Raw genomic sequence first — 16,230 nt, 5'->3', positions numbered from 1 at the left:
AGGTTGGAAAGGACCTTTAAGATCATCGAGTCCAACAGTTAAACTAACACCACCAAGACCACCACTAAGCCATGTCCCTAAGCACATCTACACGTCTTTTAAATATCTCCAGGGATGGTGATTCAGCCGCTCCTCTGGGCAGCCTGTTCTCATGCTTAACAACGCTTTCAGTGAAGAAATTTTTCCTAATATCTAAACTAAACCTCCCCTGGCACAACTTGAGGCCATTACCTTTAGTCCTATCGCTTGTCACTTGGGAGCAGAGAACAACACCCACCTCGCTACAACCACCTTTCAGGTAGCTGTAGAGAGCAATAAGGTCTCCCCTCAGCCTCCTTTTCTCCAGGCTAAACAACCCCAGTTCCCTCAGCCGCTCCTCATAAGGCTTGTGCTTCAGACTCTTCACCACCTTCGTTGCCCTTCTTTGGACACGCTCCAGCACCTTCTGGTAGTGAGGGGCCCAAAACTGAACACAGTATTTGAGGTGCAACCTCACCAGTGCTGAGTACAGAGGGACAATCCCTTCCCTAGTCCTGCTGGCCACACTAGTTCTGACACAGGTCAGGATGCTGTTGGTCTTCTTGGCCACCTGGGCAGACTGCTGGTTCATTTTCAGGGGACTGTTGACCAATACCCCCAGGACCTTTTCTGCCAGGCAGCCTTCCAGTCACTATCCCACAAGCCCATAGCGTTGCATGGGGTTGTTGTGACCCGAGTGCAGGACCCGGCACTTGGGCTTGTTGAACCTCATACAATTGACCTCAGCCCATCAATCCAGTCTGTCCAGATCCCTCTGCAGTCCCTTCCTACCCTCCAGCAGATCAACATTCTAATCCAAATTGGTGTCACCTGCAAACTCACTGAGAGTGCTCTCTATCCCCTTGTCCAGATCATTGATAAAGATGTCGAACAGAACTGGCCCCAGAACTGAGCCCTGGGGAACATCACTTGTGACCAGCCACCATCTGGATTTAACTCCATTCACCACAACTCTTTGGGCCCGGCCATCCAGCCAGTTTTTACCCAGTGCAGCGTGTGCCCAACCGAACCACGAGCAGCCAGTTTCTCCACGAGAATGCTGTGGAAAATGGTGTCAAAGGCTTTAATAAAGTCCAGGTAAATAATATCCACAGCCCTTACCTCACCCAACAAGCAGGTCACCTTGTCACAGAAGGAGATCAGGTTAGTCAAGCAAGACCTGTCTTTGATAAACCCATGCATAATCCAATTTCATTTTCTCTACACAATGTAAATTCTACTTTGAAAGAATGAAAAAAATCGCAAAAAAATTCCACGCTTCTTACAACTCTGGAAGGTGCTCTAGTTTAATATCAGGAGATTACAAGAAAGCATCCTATGTCAAACCAATGCGTGATCGGATGTCGTAACTGCAAGTTTAACTACCATCACTGAAATACAACACGTTTGCAATATGCTGATTTTAAGGTCAATGAAAAGCATATTATTATGAAAGACCTTTACAAGACAAATGTCTAAGAAAAGTGGATGTAAAAAGCAGTTGTTTTAACACACAAATAACTTCCTTATTAAATTTTAATAAAGTATTCAAAGATTAAGCTAACATTTGTGATCACTAGATGTCAGTCTCATTTTACTTCTTACCATGAGGACTTGCATCACAGGAGCAGCCTCTCAAAAACGGGACAGTAACTGAGAAAGCAGTCTCACTTCTTTAAACAGATGTGTAAGTGCTTCTCAAATCACTATGAAACTACATCACATACAAAAAAGAACAGAAAAAAACAGCTTCCACAAAACACTGGTGGAACTATAGCTGAGGGAAAGACGATGTGTGAAAAGCCATGCCCTTGTGTCTTTCTAACAGACTGTTTATGGAAATAGTTTTCTCAACAAGTTAATGTCATACTAGGTACTGGAAGTGGCCTGGCTGTGAATTAGAAGCTGAAGACTAATGTCACCCATTGAATTAATTGATACACTAAACCAACAGGCAATCTGTGACCAGGGTGATGGAGCCCTAGGTCCATGCAGACATCAGAAGGAAGACGTGCATTTAAAATGGAGTTGGAACAAGGCTGACTTCAACCCAGACTGCACAGGACCAGTGAAGAACATATTGTCATGTAATCCTGTCCTGGAAAACTAAAGGCATTTGCATAGTCAGCTTCACTCGTATTTCTAACTACAAATACTATATGAACATTCAGATATAGGACTCAAACTGTATCTCTTTGAACACCGCAGACAAGGAAGGTCAACACTTTCAGAAGACAGTCTTCCCCATCCATTCCCTTAATATGTCTGCGTTAAGCATTAACCGATCAGCCACGTATCCACAAGTAAGTTAGAAGCAAGCTGCTCAGTTCTCAATTCTTATACCCTGACTGCCTATTCGCAGCTTTTGAAGGACTACTGTAGCTAAACTGAAAGAGTTAAACATTTTAAGTCCTGTAATTATAGATTATTTTAATGACTGCAAATAAGTGTACAGTAACCCAACGACTCCTTATCAAAAGTCGCCATGTTAAGAACCAGCTACACTAACCGCTTCCCTTGTGAGAGCCAGCTTTATCCCTCCCAGTTATAAAAACATGGCATTTATTTGAACATGGAAAGGGAGTAACAGTGCTAGACCCACATTGTCTCACTTCCCATTTCCTTTTAGGTATTAAAACACAGACTGTGTCACAATAAGGCTTAGAAATGCAGCGAAGCAGACATTTGCCCTTTAGGACAGAAAGTGAGATGTTGGTTCTTTCAAGTAAACTTGGGGGAGGGGGGAAGATCACGTTCTATATAGTATTTTTTATTTTCCAAAAGTGATTATAAAGAAACCTGAGGAAAGATTGGATAGACCAGCTGTTACTGACAAATGCCAAAACCTTGCCCAATTATAACTGCAATGAAAACTGACTGTATTTATGTTTACCCACTAATAATGTGTGGTTTCAAGCAAAAAAAAAAATCTAAAAAAAATTACTAAGGGCAAAATCCATAGGCCTGCTTTGTGCCTCCATCAAATCATAAACTTGTCATCACATTTGCTACACGAGAAAGTGTTTTGAAATCCAGAGGCAACAGTGTCTTCTCCCCCAGAGATTCATTTAAAATACTTAATGGAAAAAACAGCCTGTCCTTCTTAAGGTATCAGCTCCCATAACACAAGCTGTGTTCTCCACATAGAGGGGAAACAGAGCACAGCTGGTCCCAACCAGTATAACCAGTAGAGCTCTTTCACACAGGTTTCAACATTTCACAGATCTGAAAACATTGCAATTGCATAAATCAGCCTCCATCTGATTTTGGCTTTGTTCCAAGCCAGTTTACCTACTTACTGTTGTGCAAATCAAGGAGATGTACAGCCTTTTTGGCACTACGACCAGAGAAACTTAATGTACGTTTTGTACCAATCGTAACCAGAGAAGGTTAATTTGTTCAGTAGCCTCCATTACAAACATCAACTGGAACAGAGCTGAATTACTTCCCAACAAGCCAGAAGCAGCAAACAGTATTTCTGCAAAATCCTATGGCTCATTAAGTGCAGCTATTTGTAGTTAAAAAGGTCCTAGGTGTATTAAATAAAAAAGGAAAAACAATCATATTCTTACTTTTGATAACTTTCACTGTTATACCCTTTGAATCCAGATTTTAGTCATGACAGAAACTCACCATTTTTAGGTATTTCACAAATCAGTATGTACCAAAACACTATCAGCATGGCCTACGCAGAAGCAACCTAAGAGTGCTAAACATACATAAGTTGAAACACATTTATTTGCAGAGGTTCTGTTAGAAACATGAGATCTTGCACTCTGTAACATATACTATGCTACCAGATCTTGCACCCTTCTTTTCCCCCAAGCTCTACAGGCACCTGCTGCCTGAAGCATCAGAGATGGTCCACCTCACTAATCATGAGTCCCATACCAATTTTACATAGCTGAGAGTCACAAGGTGCACAGCACTTACCTAGTCATCATGAGCACAACAGGTTTTATGCCTGCATGGCCCTGCTGTCAGTAGCTCGACAGAGTTGACAAGCAGAGAAGCTTCACTCAGAACCCTGCAAGAGTCACACATAACTCCAGGGTGGGCATTGTGGTAATTTGGGTCCTGGTTTTCCTCTGAATTGAGATTCATGTTTTGAACTTTCACCTTCTCAGTGATAAACCTTGCTTCATTTCAGCCTAAGGCACCAATACCACAAATGGGATGGATACACAAGAAGTGAACAGTTGCTCACAAAGAATATCAATAAAGCCTATAAGGCTCCACCATTGCATAAGGGGTTTACTAGAGGCTCACTCACAAGATTAAAACCTGTATTTTTGTTTAAATCCCAGCCATTTATGGTTATTTATGCACATGCAAGTACTTTAAAAGGCAGCGGAAATACTTCAATACTTAGGCGTACAGCTAAGCTGCTGCGTGGAAAGAAACACTTAAAAAAATAAATTTGTCAACTCAGAAAAAGTCAGAGACACGTTTTGATGAAGCTCCGATGGAACTTTGTCTACATGGTAGAAGCCAGCACGTTTCCTACTACTTCCCCTTGCTAGCTCCTCAGTAGCCCACCTTGTGGGCTGACAGAAAGCTCAAAGCTTGAAAGTTTTGGCTGTGCTCTCCCCTGCAGTCTTGATTCCCAAAGTTGACAAGTGGCCTGCCCTGACACCGGACCTATATTCCCATTTGCAGTCAATTCTAAAATACAGGAAAGCAATCCACACATCGCTGATTACAAAATGCTGAAGCAAATGTCCTTCCCCACGTGGCTTTGGTGGGCATCCTCACTAGTGGCAGAACTGTAAAACACTGCCACAAACATGCAGCTCAGAGCAGGTCAGAACAAGCAAACAGTACAGCATACCAATTTTCTGCTGAGGTACTACGGGAATTATATACTTCAGCATATTTACCAGGGCAAGATGGTTTACCATGGTACCTGAACATGCTGGAACTTAACTACCTGCTTAAAAGACAAAACTGAAGATACAGTTCCTCTTACCATACTTACACATAGCTTTCTAAAGAGCTAATCTATACTTCAAAATTTTCAGTGTAAATAACATAATTTCAAGACCAACTATAATTACATTCCAAATGAGTTTAGAAAGATGAACATTAAACAGTTTTAATAGCTTAGTATCATTAATTAGAGAAAATAGGGGAAAGATTTGGTTAAAGACAGTACCTTTCTAAGAAATGCCAGAGTTTTCACAAAGGTTTATGATGTTATCAGTAAACTTACATTATATAGAGTATCCCAAAAGCAACAGCCAAAGACAGTTACTGACACTGATGTATTTGGTACTGACAGTAAACATTTGAATGACATGTCCATGAGAAAGGTCTTGATGACATCTCATAGGGCAACTTTCTGAAGGAAAAAAAAAAAATAAAATAACTGTTGGAAGGCTTTGAGTTGAAAGGGAAGTCCAGCTTCCACTGTAGAAAAGAATTTGTAGGAAAGTTCAGGAGTGCAGTTTGCAAACTCTGACTTCTCTTCTTTCGTGGACAGAAAGAAAGCTCAGCCTGAGAAATTCTTTCAGTGACAACCAACTCAGGTACAAGGAAACACTTCACATTTGTTTATTTTACTGATCTGCTTTTTAATCCTTTCCCTCATTTTCCATTCTCAAGAGAGACACTTGGACCCATCTGGCTTTGAAGTACCTATACAAGGAAGAAGCTTTCTTTTTAAGCATTTGATCCTTCACTACAAACAACATAGCTGAAATGAGTGACAACAGTAAGCATGTTGAATGGAGACATGCTGACCTACAGCAGAAGCCAAAAGCAACGGTCAGGCATTACACCATTGCAACCCACTACAGTAATTCTAAATTGCCCTGTATCACTTAAACCAAACACTTTGCCTGCCCATTGTTAATACGTCTTCTCACCAGCTTGCTGAGGTTATCAGTCTACGCTGGTTTACAACATGGCTTAAGGAGTTTCATTTCATGCTTTCTTGCACACAAGGCTGAGGCAGTGGTGAGGGAGCGCCTTCTCCTCCCTCTTCCTGTAATACTGCCTTAAAACAAATACAGAGAACAATCTGCATGTCTTTAAGACCTCCTCCCACGTACTTCTGCTCTTCCTCCCAAGAGCCTCCTGAAGGGATAAGAAACATGCTGTTGCAACTCAGTAAATTCTTGTCAGAGGAAGAAACTGGAACTCTCAGTTAATTTTGGGAAGGTGTTTAAAGAAGGCATGGACAAGCCTGTGTGGAGCAGAATGTAAGCCATTAGAGATCTTGGCCCTAACCTTGAAGGTTCAAAGACAAGGCTAGTTCTGCTGGTTACAGTGACCTTGCCAGAAACCAGCTGCCATCTCTGCACGGCAGGCAGTGAAGAGCCTGGTTGCATTTGCTAGGTAGTATAGAAAAACTAGTTTCCATGGAAAACCTAATAGAAATCCCAGTACCCTAGTGCTTCCTACAGGCTGGGGCATCCCATGTGCCCGCGGAGATCAGGAAACCTACTGTATTGAGCAGTTCATTACAAATAAACACAGAACTTACAGTTAAAAACCAAACAAATTAATGTCTGTTCTATATTTACAGAAGAGTTCATGCAGATATTATTGAAATAACTTCTTTAAAAATAACTTTTTTTAGCATATTAATATAGCTTTAAGAAAAACTCTATCCAGCTCCACTCCATTTAAAAACCAGCTGTTCACATTACCATTTCAAGTCTGAACTGCCTAAGAACTCCACACAGCTATAGGAGCCATCACCTATGTTTTATTTATACGAATAATCCAACAAAATTAATACACAATATGGATCCTTAATATGAGAGATTCTTTCCAAATTTTTAAGAACACATTAGCACTGTTTTAGTAAGCTTCCATGCTAGTCACAACTGCAATATTGTCTTACATTAAGCAAACAAGTCTTTAGTCATAGGCTAGGTATCTGTAGAGGCATTCACTTTGGTGAAATAACAAACATTTCAGATGTATTCTATGGGAGCATTTAAGATACTGATTACATATCTGTTGGTAAAGTTAAAATTTGCAACAAGAGAAAAATTGAAAAGAATATTAGTATCATATCTGGCAACTCTACAGTCTAAAAACATGGAAGAAGTAAAAAAAGTGTAAAATATTGATAAACTGACAAAACTGTCACTGACTACACATGAATTTTCAAAGTACACATTCCTCAACTAGAAATTAAGGTACTGTCATAATTCAAAGCAATTAAAATATTGTCTTATCCATGATATCAAAAAAAAACACTTGCCTGCTAGAGTATATTAATCTGACAAGCTCAACAAACGCTACATGAACTGCAAACTGAAGGTCACTGAAAGTTTCACCACACATTTCAGATATTTGCACTTCATACATCTCTCCAGATGCAGAACAGTTAAATATTACCTGAAGGTAATGGGGAGACTATTATTCACTGAGCTTTGATGCTTCCCTTTTAAAGAATACAAATAATTTCTAAAATAAAATTCTATAGGCATTCATTGGCAGTAGAGTGGGAGGTAACACTGACAAAAACTGTTTCTCAGTTTCATATTATTAACAATTAGATTTTTTTCTTCAACATTAAAATATTTACATCAAGATCTTTCCATATCTGAAATGAACAACCTTGAAGATACAAGCATGATGGACATACAGGACATCTAAAAAAATCCTCAGGGTATAAGACAGTATTTGAGAGAAATAACTAGTAAAATGAAATGCATATCCGAGCATCAAAATAAGGAATATTAGTTGTATACCTTTGAGGGTTAAGTACCAGCTCACAAAAAGAACCTGATCATTATTGCTGACAGCTGAGCAAAGACTCATTTCAGTGTGCTCAAAAGCAAAAGGACTGGATGCTCAAAAAGAGCATGGAAAACAGCTCAGAAAAGAAGATGTCAGATGTGGTCAGATGTCAGTGTGGTCTAGCGGTTGCCACTCATTTCTCCAGCACTCTACTCCGGCCTTCCGCAGTGACCCTGGGTATGTTACAAGGAGCTGCAGTATCAACAGCAGTGTGAAATCTACTGATGTGAAATACCACGGAAGAATTTAAGTCACCCGGCATAATAAGTATATTAGCAGCCATTCCACTACAAATTTGACTATTAGGACAAGAGAGACAAGAACATACAGTATTATGTTGTATTTTGATGAATGATGCCAATAGCTTACATTTCAGGGACACGAAATATACAGAGACAGTCTGAAACAAAGGTAGACTGACTTGAATTTCAGTTTAGTCTCACAGCAGAGAAACAGGAATATACAATGACATTCTAAGTTTAAAGAAAAAAAAACACTTTTTGCAAACACATTCAAATTCTTAGTCATCAGATGATGAGCACTGTCAAAAAATTGGATGTTTCTGAGCACAACTGGGCTGGAGTGATGGCTCTATCAGCTTTTATTAAGACAATCTGAAAAGTATTTAATCAGTTTCCAGACAGCAGGTAAACGATTCCCAATTTCAAATTACTCAAAGTATCAAATAATAGAGCTGCTGTTTTTTGACAACATTTTTCAGCCAAGATCCAGCAAACCTGATAAAAAAACACCAAAACAAACAAAAGAACACCACACACACACAAAAACCCCCACAAAAAACTCAAAACCCAACCAAACCCCAAAAAAAAAACAAAAACGCGCAAACCGAGAAAAAAACAAACAAATAACTGACAATCCCCAAACACATCCTATAGAAAAAAAATAATCAAGACTATTCACCATCAAGCAGGATTCTCCAGTTCTGCAGCATGGTGAGACAGGAAATTGGAAGTGTCCTGTAAGCAACACACTCAGCCTCCGGGTAAAGATAAAAAGGGAGGGAAGCAACAGAATGCAACTTTCCACTTAACCACATTCTCCTAGTCACCTCCAAACAAGTAATGAAGCCCTCTTAAAGGCTTTCTGTCCACTTTGCCTCAAGCAAAAGAACGAACTGTAATTCTAGAGTTTTAAGTGAGTGCAGAGCAGATAAAAAGCAAAATAAGACAACCCTCGGGTCTTATTTAGCAGAGAATCCTCTGAGAGCATCAAGATTAGCATTAGAAACTCAGAACTCAAATCGGATCTGTTCTCTTATCACCACTGCAGCTGAAAACTAGCTTTACAAGTTTGTTCAAAGAACAGCTACATAGCAACGTGTAATTTCTATTTAAAACAAGCTTAAGCCAAGTTTCACCAATACTGGAAGCCAGTGAAAGCCAACAGAAGCATTCCCACAGTCACCCCACCCACAGCTGCTTGCTTCCACTCCAGCCTCACCCTCTCCTGTACCAGGATAAACTTTTGCACAGCTGCACCGTTACCTTTACTGCAACTTCAAATGACAACAAATGCATTAACACACTAAGAGATTTCATGAAGTTCAAATCCAATACGGAAGGAAAAACTGACTTTCAAATCTTCTACTCTACATGCTTGACCTTTGGGTAAGGCAGAATCGGCTACGCGTAGGTATTGCACCGAGCAGTACTCAGACTCCACTGAGTGACAGTGGAGACTGAACCTTTAGTATCACGAAATCCAATGAGACAGAAAGCTCCAAAGTAGTTAGTTACAATCTATTTACTTTGCATAGGAACAAAGAAACTGCCATACCAGATCAGACCATTTAAGCAGAACCCTACCACTTGCAATAACTAAGAGTGATAAAAATCAGACACGGTAGAGGGTGACCCTCTTCCAAAAGCACTCTCAAGCCACTGAGCACAGAAGAGGTAGGAAGTGAATTTTCTCTCACAGTCATGTCCAGCTCAAACTGGAAGTTGAAAACGTGGTGACTTATTTAAGTAGCCAGTTAAAAATATCCAGTACTAAGAATTTGGTTAAAACACAAAATTGTATTTTACCCCAGCTAAGAATAGCCAAGGTCAATAATAACTTGTATTTTTCACCTTAGCTACATTTTGACAACACAAAGTAAGAAAGCTATCATCATTTCAGAAAAAAAAAAAACAAACAAAAAAACCCCAGAAATCGCAAGTCAAACCTTGGCCATGTTGTGCTTTCACTGCATGTGTGCTCCCTCTGTTGCCAACACTACCACCCAGTTTGGTGCTCTGTTAAAGCATTCATGGCCTTCTTTGAAAGTCATTAAAGGTGCTAGAAATTGATAAGCAGAGCTAAAACTGATGAGCTTCTACTAATATAATTGTACATACAGTCAAAACTTCAGTTTCACAGTGTGTCTTTGGTGTCTCTAGCAGGCATCAAACAGCAACTGCAGAAAACACGGTTTAGCTACAAAGGTTGTCTTGCAGCTGAAGTATCTGACAAGTCTGCCATATCCAGCATATACACTTTCAAATTCAAACAATTTTCATGCAAGTCACACAGTACATGGTTACCGTATGCAGAGGAGAAGAATTGCAGCATTTCCTGCTTTTCATTTTTATCAAAACATGGTCATGGCAGTAAAACTAATCCTGTACTTGGGGATGTAATAGGTCACCTACACCAATTTCAGACACAAATAAACATCACTTAAAAGGTCAGAATGTTTTAAAAGAATATTGCTAAGGTCGCAGAGAAGGAGGTGCATTTTGCCTTCTTGGATTTCCCTCAAGTTACAAGAAAACATACTACAGTTCTCCCTGAACTCACTGTTTGGATCTTTTAATATAAACCAAATCAATACACTCTCAGTATAGATATGGGATAAGATGTCTGAAGTGCTTTATGTTGAAGCTGCACTTCCTAGTAAAAGAACTCCCTCCTCCTGTTACAGTGATATAAAAAGATTGCTCACAAGGTTCACAGCTTGAAGCGAAAATATTTGCTCTACTGCTGTGACAAGCAGAATGCTTGAGAGATTAAAGAAAAAAGGTAATATTTACATCTAGGACTTAACAGCAGAGTCCATTTCCCTTCTTAGCTTCATTCTGAGGTTCATTCAGGTCTTACAGTTACTTTCTTTTTAAATAGATTTTTCTGTTTATGCTGCAATACCAAAGAGACTGATAGGGGGACTTCGAAGCAAGTAGAGTATCTTTTAACTAACAGTAGATCCTTACAGGAAGGTACAACTACAGTATTCGAAAACAGAATAGAAAATCTCCACATAATACATTATTTTGACTACGTCCTTCAGTTTGCCCCTTAATAAATGTCTGAGCAACAGCTGCACGCACAAATTTAGTGTACTCACATACAAATCAACCTCCTTCCTTTGGCTGGAATAAGTCAATTAATATTATAATAAAGGCAGAGATATTTTAAATTCTTGATATAGCCTGACAAAGCAGTACCTCATCTAACATCTGTTTTCTGGTAACACAACATACAGAATTACTGAGATACTCTGCACGAGCATTTTAAGGGTATTTCTGAAGAACCATCACTATCAATGTTGCCATGTATTTTCAACTGTACTTATGACAAATTCAAAGTAGACTATCTCACTAAAATACTGAAGAGAAAAGTACTTGGCATTTAGTATTTTCTATGATTTGTTAACTATTCCTAGACCAATGTCAGAGAGCATTTAGGAGAAGGGTTTTAACTTGCACATGCACTCAAAACACAGACTTGTCCAAATGCAGGCACTTAGAAGTAGGCAAAACTGCCCATGTAAAAGGAAAAAATTCCACAGCTGCTCTGGGACTGACTAGCAAGGATGGACTTAGCGTTTCAGCATCGACATGACATATATTGACCTTCCTGAACCTCTAATATAAAGCCTAACTCCCACTTGCTATCACCATGAGACTGAGTTGTTTTAAACGCGTTCCAACACTGATTGTCTATTTTCCTTGAAAGCCAGGAAACTGGTTACAATCATATTAAGGGATACAGTATATCGTTATTTAATTACTCTATAAAGATGGAGCTAAGAGTCATAAAAAGACAAGTTACTCACTAAAATTCATACAGTACTTCCCACCTCTCCCTAAAACCCTTAAGATTTCCCACTAATCCTTCTGTGAGTACAGAGCCATTTCTTATCTCTTACAACCACACCGTATCAAGTATTTTTACACTGACCTAGAAATAGACCAAAATCCATTTGAATTGCTGAGAATTCATATAAACAGAACATTGGTCTAGAAAGCAATTCTTATTACAGTAGCCCCGAGATTAGTCAGCCTTTAAAAATATCCTTGAGGTTTAACTGACACAAGACACAACTGAGAAGACAACACAAATCATGTGCCCAAACTGGAACCAGATTTCTTATGAGGTTTAAATAATTAGCCACGTGAACTGTAAGGCAGCATTAAAATAGGTCCTTAGATGTTAATACCAAGTCCTTAAACTACACAGTCCACATGGTAAAAAACCTTACGAGAAATCCTATGAAATTGTCAACTTCACATCAAAATTACACTGTCACTACTGCAGTGCCTTCCCACACGCACACCAGTTAGACCTAGCAAGTGCACACTAAAGCTGAAACGTCCTCTGAAGTACTTAAGATTTTTCACCACGGACATGAGCTCGCTTTCATCCTGAATACTTCTACACATACCAAACAGGCAGAATAAAGCCTCAAGAAAATGGACTTACCAAATAATACATAAGGAAGGCAAATATGGGCTACAAACACCGGGGCAGTACACGAAACCAGTGAAGTGTACTACCTAGACTAAACCTCCACAAAATTACTTTCTCTTGGAAAGAGAGGACATCTATGTTTGAAAGCCTTTTCCCTCCCTTACTAAGAATTAAAGAACTTAGTTCTACAATATCACGACGCTGCAAATTGGAATTAGACTTCGGAATTGTTCTTTAAAAAAAAAAAAAACAAACCAAACAAAAACAAAAAAAATCCTGAGTTTTGGGCAGCAAACTGGTAGGACAGCGCAGGAAGCGGCCAGGTGCGCGGCGCGCACCCGGAGCGGGAGCACAGCGGCCGCCCGCAGCACGGCGCAGCCCGCGCCCGGCCCCGGCCCCGGCGAGCCGCGGGCAGAGTCGGCGGGCTCCGCTCGCCCCGGGACCCAATGGCTGACACATCCGGCCGCCGCCACAACCCCGACCTCACACTTCAAAGCCTTTCGGGACGCCGGCAGAAGCTAAACACAAAAGCACCCCCCGCAAACACACACGCCGCCCCCCGCGGACCGGCTCTCGCCTAGCCCGATCCGCTCCTCGGGCGCCGGCCGCCGGGCCCCGCGCAGCCCCGCGCCGCTGACAGCTGCGGGCGGCCGGCGAGGCAGCCCGGCCTGGCGGCCACCGCTCCCTCACCCACGCACCAGGTGCCCCCGCGCCTCGGGGGAAGGCGGCGGGCGAGCACTGCCCGCCGCGCCCCGGCCCCGGCCCCGCGCTCCGACGGCAGCTCCTGCCGCCCCCGCATCCGCTGCCGGCCCGCGGCCAGGCGGCGGCCGGGCGCCCGCGGCAGGGAACGGGGCGCCGGAGCCCATCCCGAGCCCTCCTCGCGGGAACAGCCTCGCCGCCACCGCTGTCACCCGCCGCCGCCCGGGGTCGAGCCCTGCTCGCCTTCCCCCTCCCCCGCCCCCGGCGCCCCCTCACCTCGCCGGGGGGGACGGCTCCATCCTCCGTTCCGCGGCGGGGTCGCTCCCCGCCGGGCTCCCCGCCGGCAGCGGCTCCAGGAGCTCGGTGCAACGGCGGGGGGAGGCAGTCGGACTGGCGGGGCTGGAGCGCGGCGGCCCGGGCAGGTAGTGGAGCAGCAGCGTCTCGGGGGGCTCCGGCGAGGAGGAGGAGGAGGAGGAGGAGGCGGCCGGGGCGGCGGCGAGGAAGAGGGGCGCCTCGGGCAGCCGGTCCAGCTCCACGCTCCGCACTTTGCGCAGCTGCTTCCGTCTCCAGTCAGAGCGCTGCTCCCGGCACCCGCCGCCGCCCGCCTCTCGCAGGAGCCCCCCGCCGCTCCCGGAGACGCTCCCCGTGACCGCGCCGCCTTTCAGGCTCCCGCAGGCGGCGGCGGCGGCGACCGCCTCCGCGCCGCTACCCGAGGATAATCCCGACGACGATGCGCGATTCCCCGCCGCCGCCGCCATTTTCTCTGGCGGGTCACATCGGGCTCCCGAGGATCGGGGGGAGGCAGCGCTCCGACTCGCTACGGAAACGGCGCTGCCTGCGCAAACGGCGCAGGGAGGGGGCGGGAGGCGGGCGCGGATTGGTGGCGGCGGGCGGCTGGGGGCGGGGCTGCTGCCTGTAGGTGCGGCGGGGCGGGGCGGGGCGTCGCGCGGCCCCGCCCCGCCCGCCCCCGCGCAGGTGTTGGCGGTCGGAGGGCGCCGCGCCCGCCGCCGTGCCCGCTCGCCAGGGGCCGGGCCTGGCTCCAGCTCGGCCGCCCGCGGACGGACGGACGGGACGGGCCGCGCCGCGCCCAGGAGCCAGCGGAGGCGCCGGGCGGGGAGAGCGTCCCCGCCCCCACGCGGCTGTTCCCACGTGCAGGAGAGCGGCGGAGGCTCCGGCGGCCCCGGGGCTGAGGGGCCAGCAGTTGCTCCGTGAGGAGCTGAGAAGTGGGGAAGCCCTTCCTGGAACTCGGTCCGGCTCCGGGCGGCGCCGCGCCCCGGCTCGCAGCACTGCATCAGTGTGCCCACTCTCCCCAGCACCCCCAAAACTTCGCCGGGCGACGTCCTTCCCGGGAGCCGGCCGAGGGGCGAGGAGGGAGTTACATGCCTGCGGTGCCTTGCTGCGGTGCAGCGAGCCGCCGGGAAGTCGCTGCCGTGCCCGAGCTTACCTGCTCATTCCTCTCTGGGATTAGTACGAAATTCAACGCACATCCTTCCTTGCAGCCTTCACGCGTCCTTCCCTGGGCTGCCCTCACTTGCCAGGCGCCGCTTCACCCGTCCTCGGGCACTTTTCCATGTCTGTAACTACTTAGAAGCGTTAAGGACTCGTCGGAGCACACTCGTTTCCGTATGCGCATACGGGCGCGCCTGTAGTTTGGATCACAGCCCGCCGCGTATGCCTACCGCCGAGGCTCTTTCCCAAGACACTGGTAGAGAGAAGAAAGGCAAGAGACATCACATGACTAGAACCTTGGGGAGGTCCAAGTAAAATTTGCTCTCGGTCTAGATTTCCACTCGACCACAATTGGGTGGTTTTTTCTTTCAACCTCCCAGCTGCGGAGAAAGGACTTGGAATTCTGCAAGAAAGGAAGAGCGCACATTGCTGTCAGAAAGGTGCTGTTTTGCTGCCGTTAAACAAGCCCACCTATTTGAATGCTGATTTAATCTGGTATGAGGAAGGGAAAACTAAATGTCGCCGTGCATACCGGATTGTTTTCAAGACGATGTGATTTTGGATACAGTAGAAGTCACCCAGTTCAAAGCACTTTTCTTTAGCTGAATTTTTTAGGCTTATTTATCAGAATTTGCTATAAATCCCCCAAGTGTAACACTAACTAAGCATCTCGACAATGGTTATTGTTATTATGGTCACTTTGCTGGGATCACTGCTTTGATCCGAAGCACTAGTTGAGTGAGAAGTACCTCCTAAGAGAAGCAGATTCTTTTTTGCCTTACATATGTGATTTGATGCTGACCTAAATGTAGAGTCTTCGCTGAAGGATGTGACAAGCAGATTTGAAGCTGTCTTTCTCTCAGATCTGCAAGAGCAAATGCCCAAGGAAAGTGTTTGTACTCCATGTAATTGCAAAGCAGTATCAGTATGCACGTGTCCTCAAGGTCACACTGAGTGATTCACTTAGGTGGTCTGTCAAGATGCCACACTGTAACCACCCATATGAGGGTTTTTCAGTGATGTATGCTGTGAGAAAGTCAGTTGTGTTCATTGATACCTTGTAAGTAAGGTACCTTTGGGATAAGCAGGTCATCCAAATAGCCTCTTGTAATTTACAACTTTTGCACATTTAAAGAGAAATTAATTCTGTGCTTCATAAAGATAGTTGTTTGACACTTAATTAAAGCCTCTATTATAAATTAGGGACAGTTTTCTGGAAGATTCCTAAATCAAGCCCTGTTGCCAAGGTGAGGATGTTACTAAACGCAGGGAAGGACAGAGCGAAATATGTGCTTTGTAGAAGTGCCATGAGGTTAGTTGCATGTGAATTCTGAAGCTCATGGTTGAAATGAACTCGAATTACTACCAGCTGTTGGCAGTGTAACCTGCATGTACACAGGACCCTCTAGTCCTCAACAGCAAAAAAAACCCCAAAAATGGTTCACTATTATATCTTCTCAAATATTCCTCTCTGACATCAAAATGACATGTTCAGATAGTAATTGGTTAGAAAAGGATACAGAGAAGAGAAAACAAATCTCTAGTAAAAGTAAATCTAGCAGATGAGTGCATACAAACCTTTTCATTCTGACCAAGTCCTAGAGGACACCTGTC

At 44.2% G+C, this 16,230-nt stretch overlaps 1 protein-coding gene across 1 annotated transcript in view; it reads right to left on the bottom strand.

Annotated features, from left to right (window-relative positions):
- Positions 1–13,925, bottom strand: part of MAP3K1 (mitogen-activated protein kinase kinase kinase 1) — a 68,780-nt gene extending 54,855 nt beyond the window's left edge. Inside the window, exon 1 of the mRNA XM_086628905.1 lies at positions 13,444–13,925. Coding sequence (XP_086485031.1) covers positions 13,444–13,925 — 482 coding nt within the window. The remainder of the gene's footprint in view (positions 1–13,443) is intronic.
- Between the last annotated feature and the right edge of the window lie 2,305 nt (positions 13,926–16,230).

The sequence above is a fragment of the Tauraco erythrolophus genome, chromosome Z, assembly GCF_009769465.1.
Source record: "Tauraco erythrolophus isolate bTauEry1 chromosome Z, bTauEry1.pri, whole genome shotgun sequence".
NCBI lineage: Eukaryota > Metazoa > Chordata > Aves > Musophagiformes > Musophagidae > Tauraco > Tauraco erythrolophus.
Note: the sequence above shows the minus strand (reverse complement) of the source record. Positions and strands in the feature narration are given on the sequence as shown.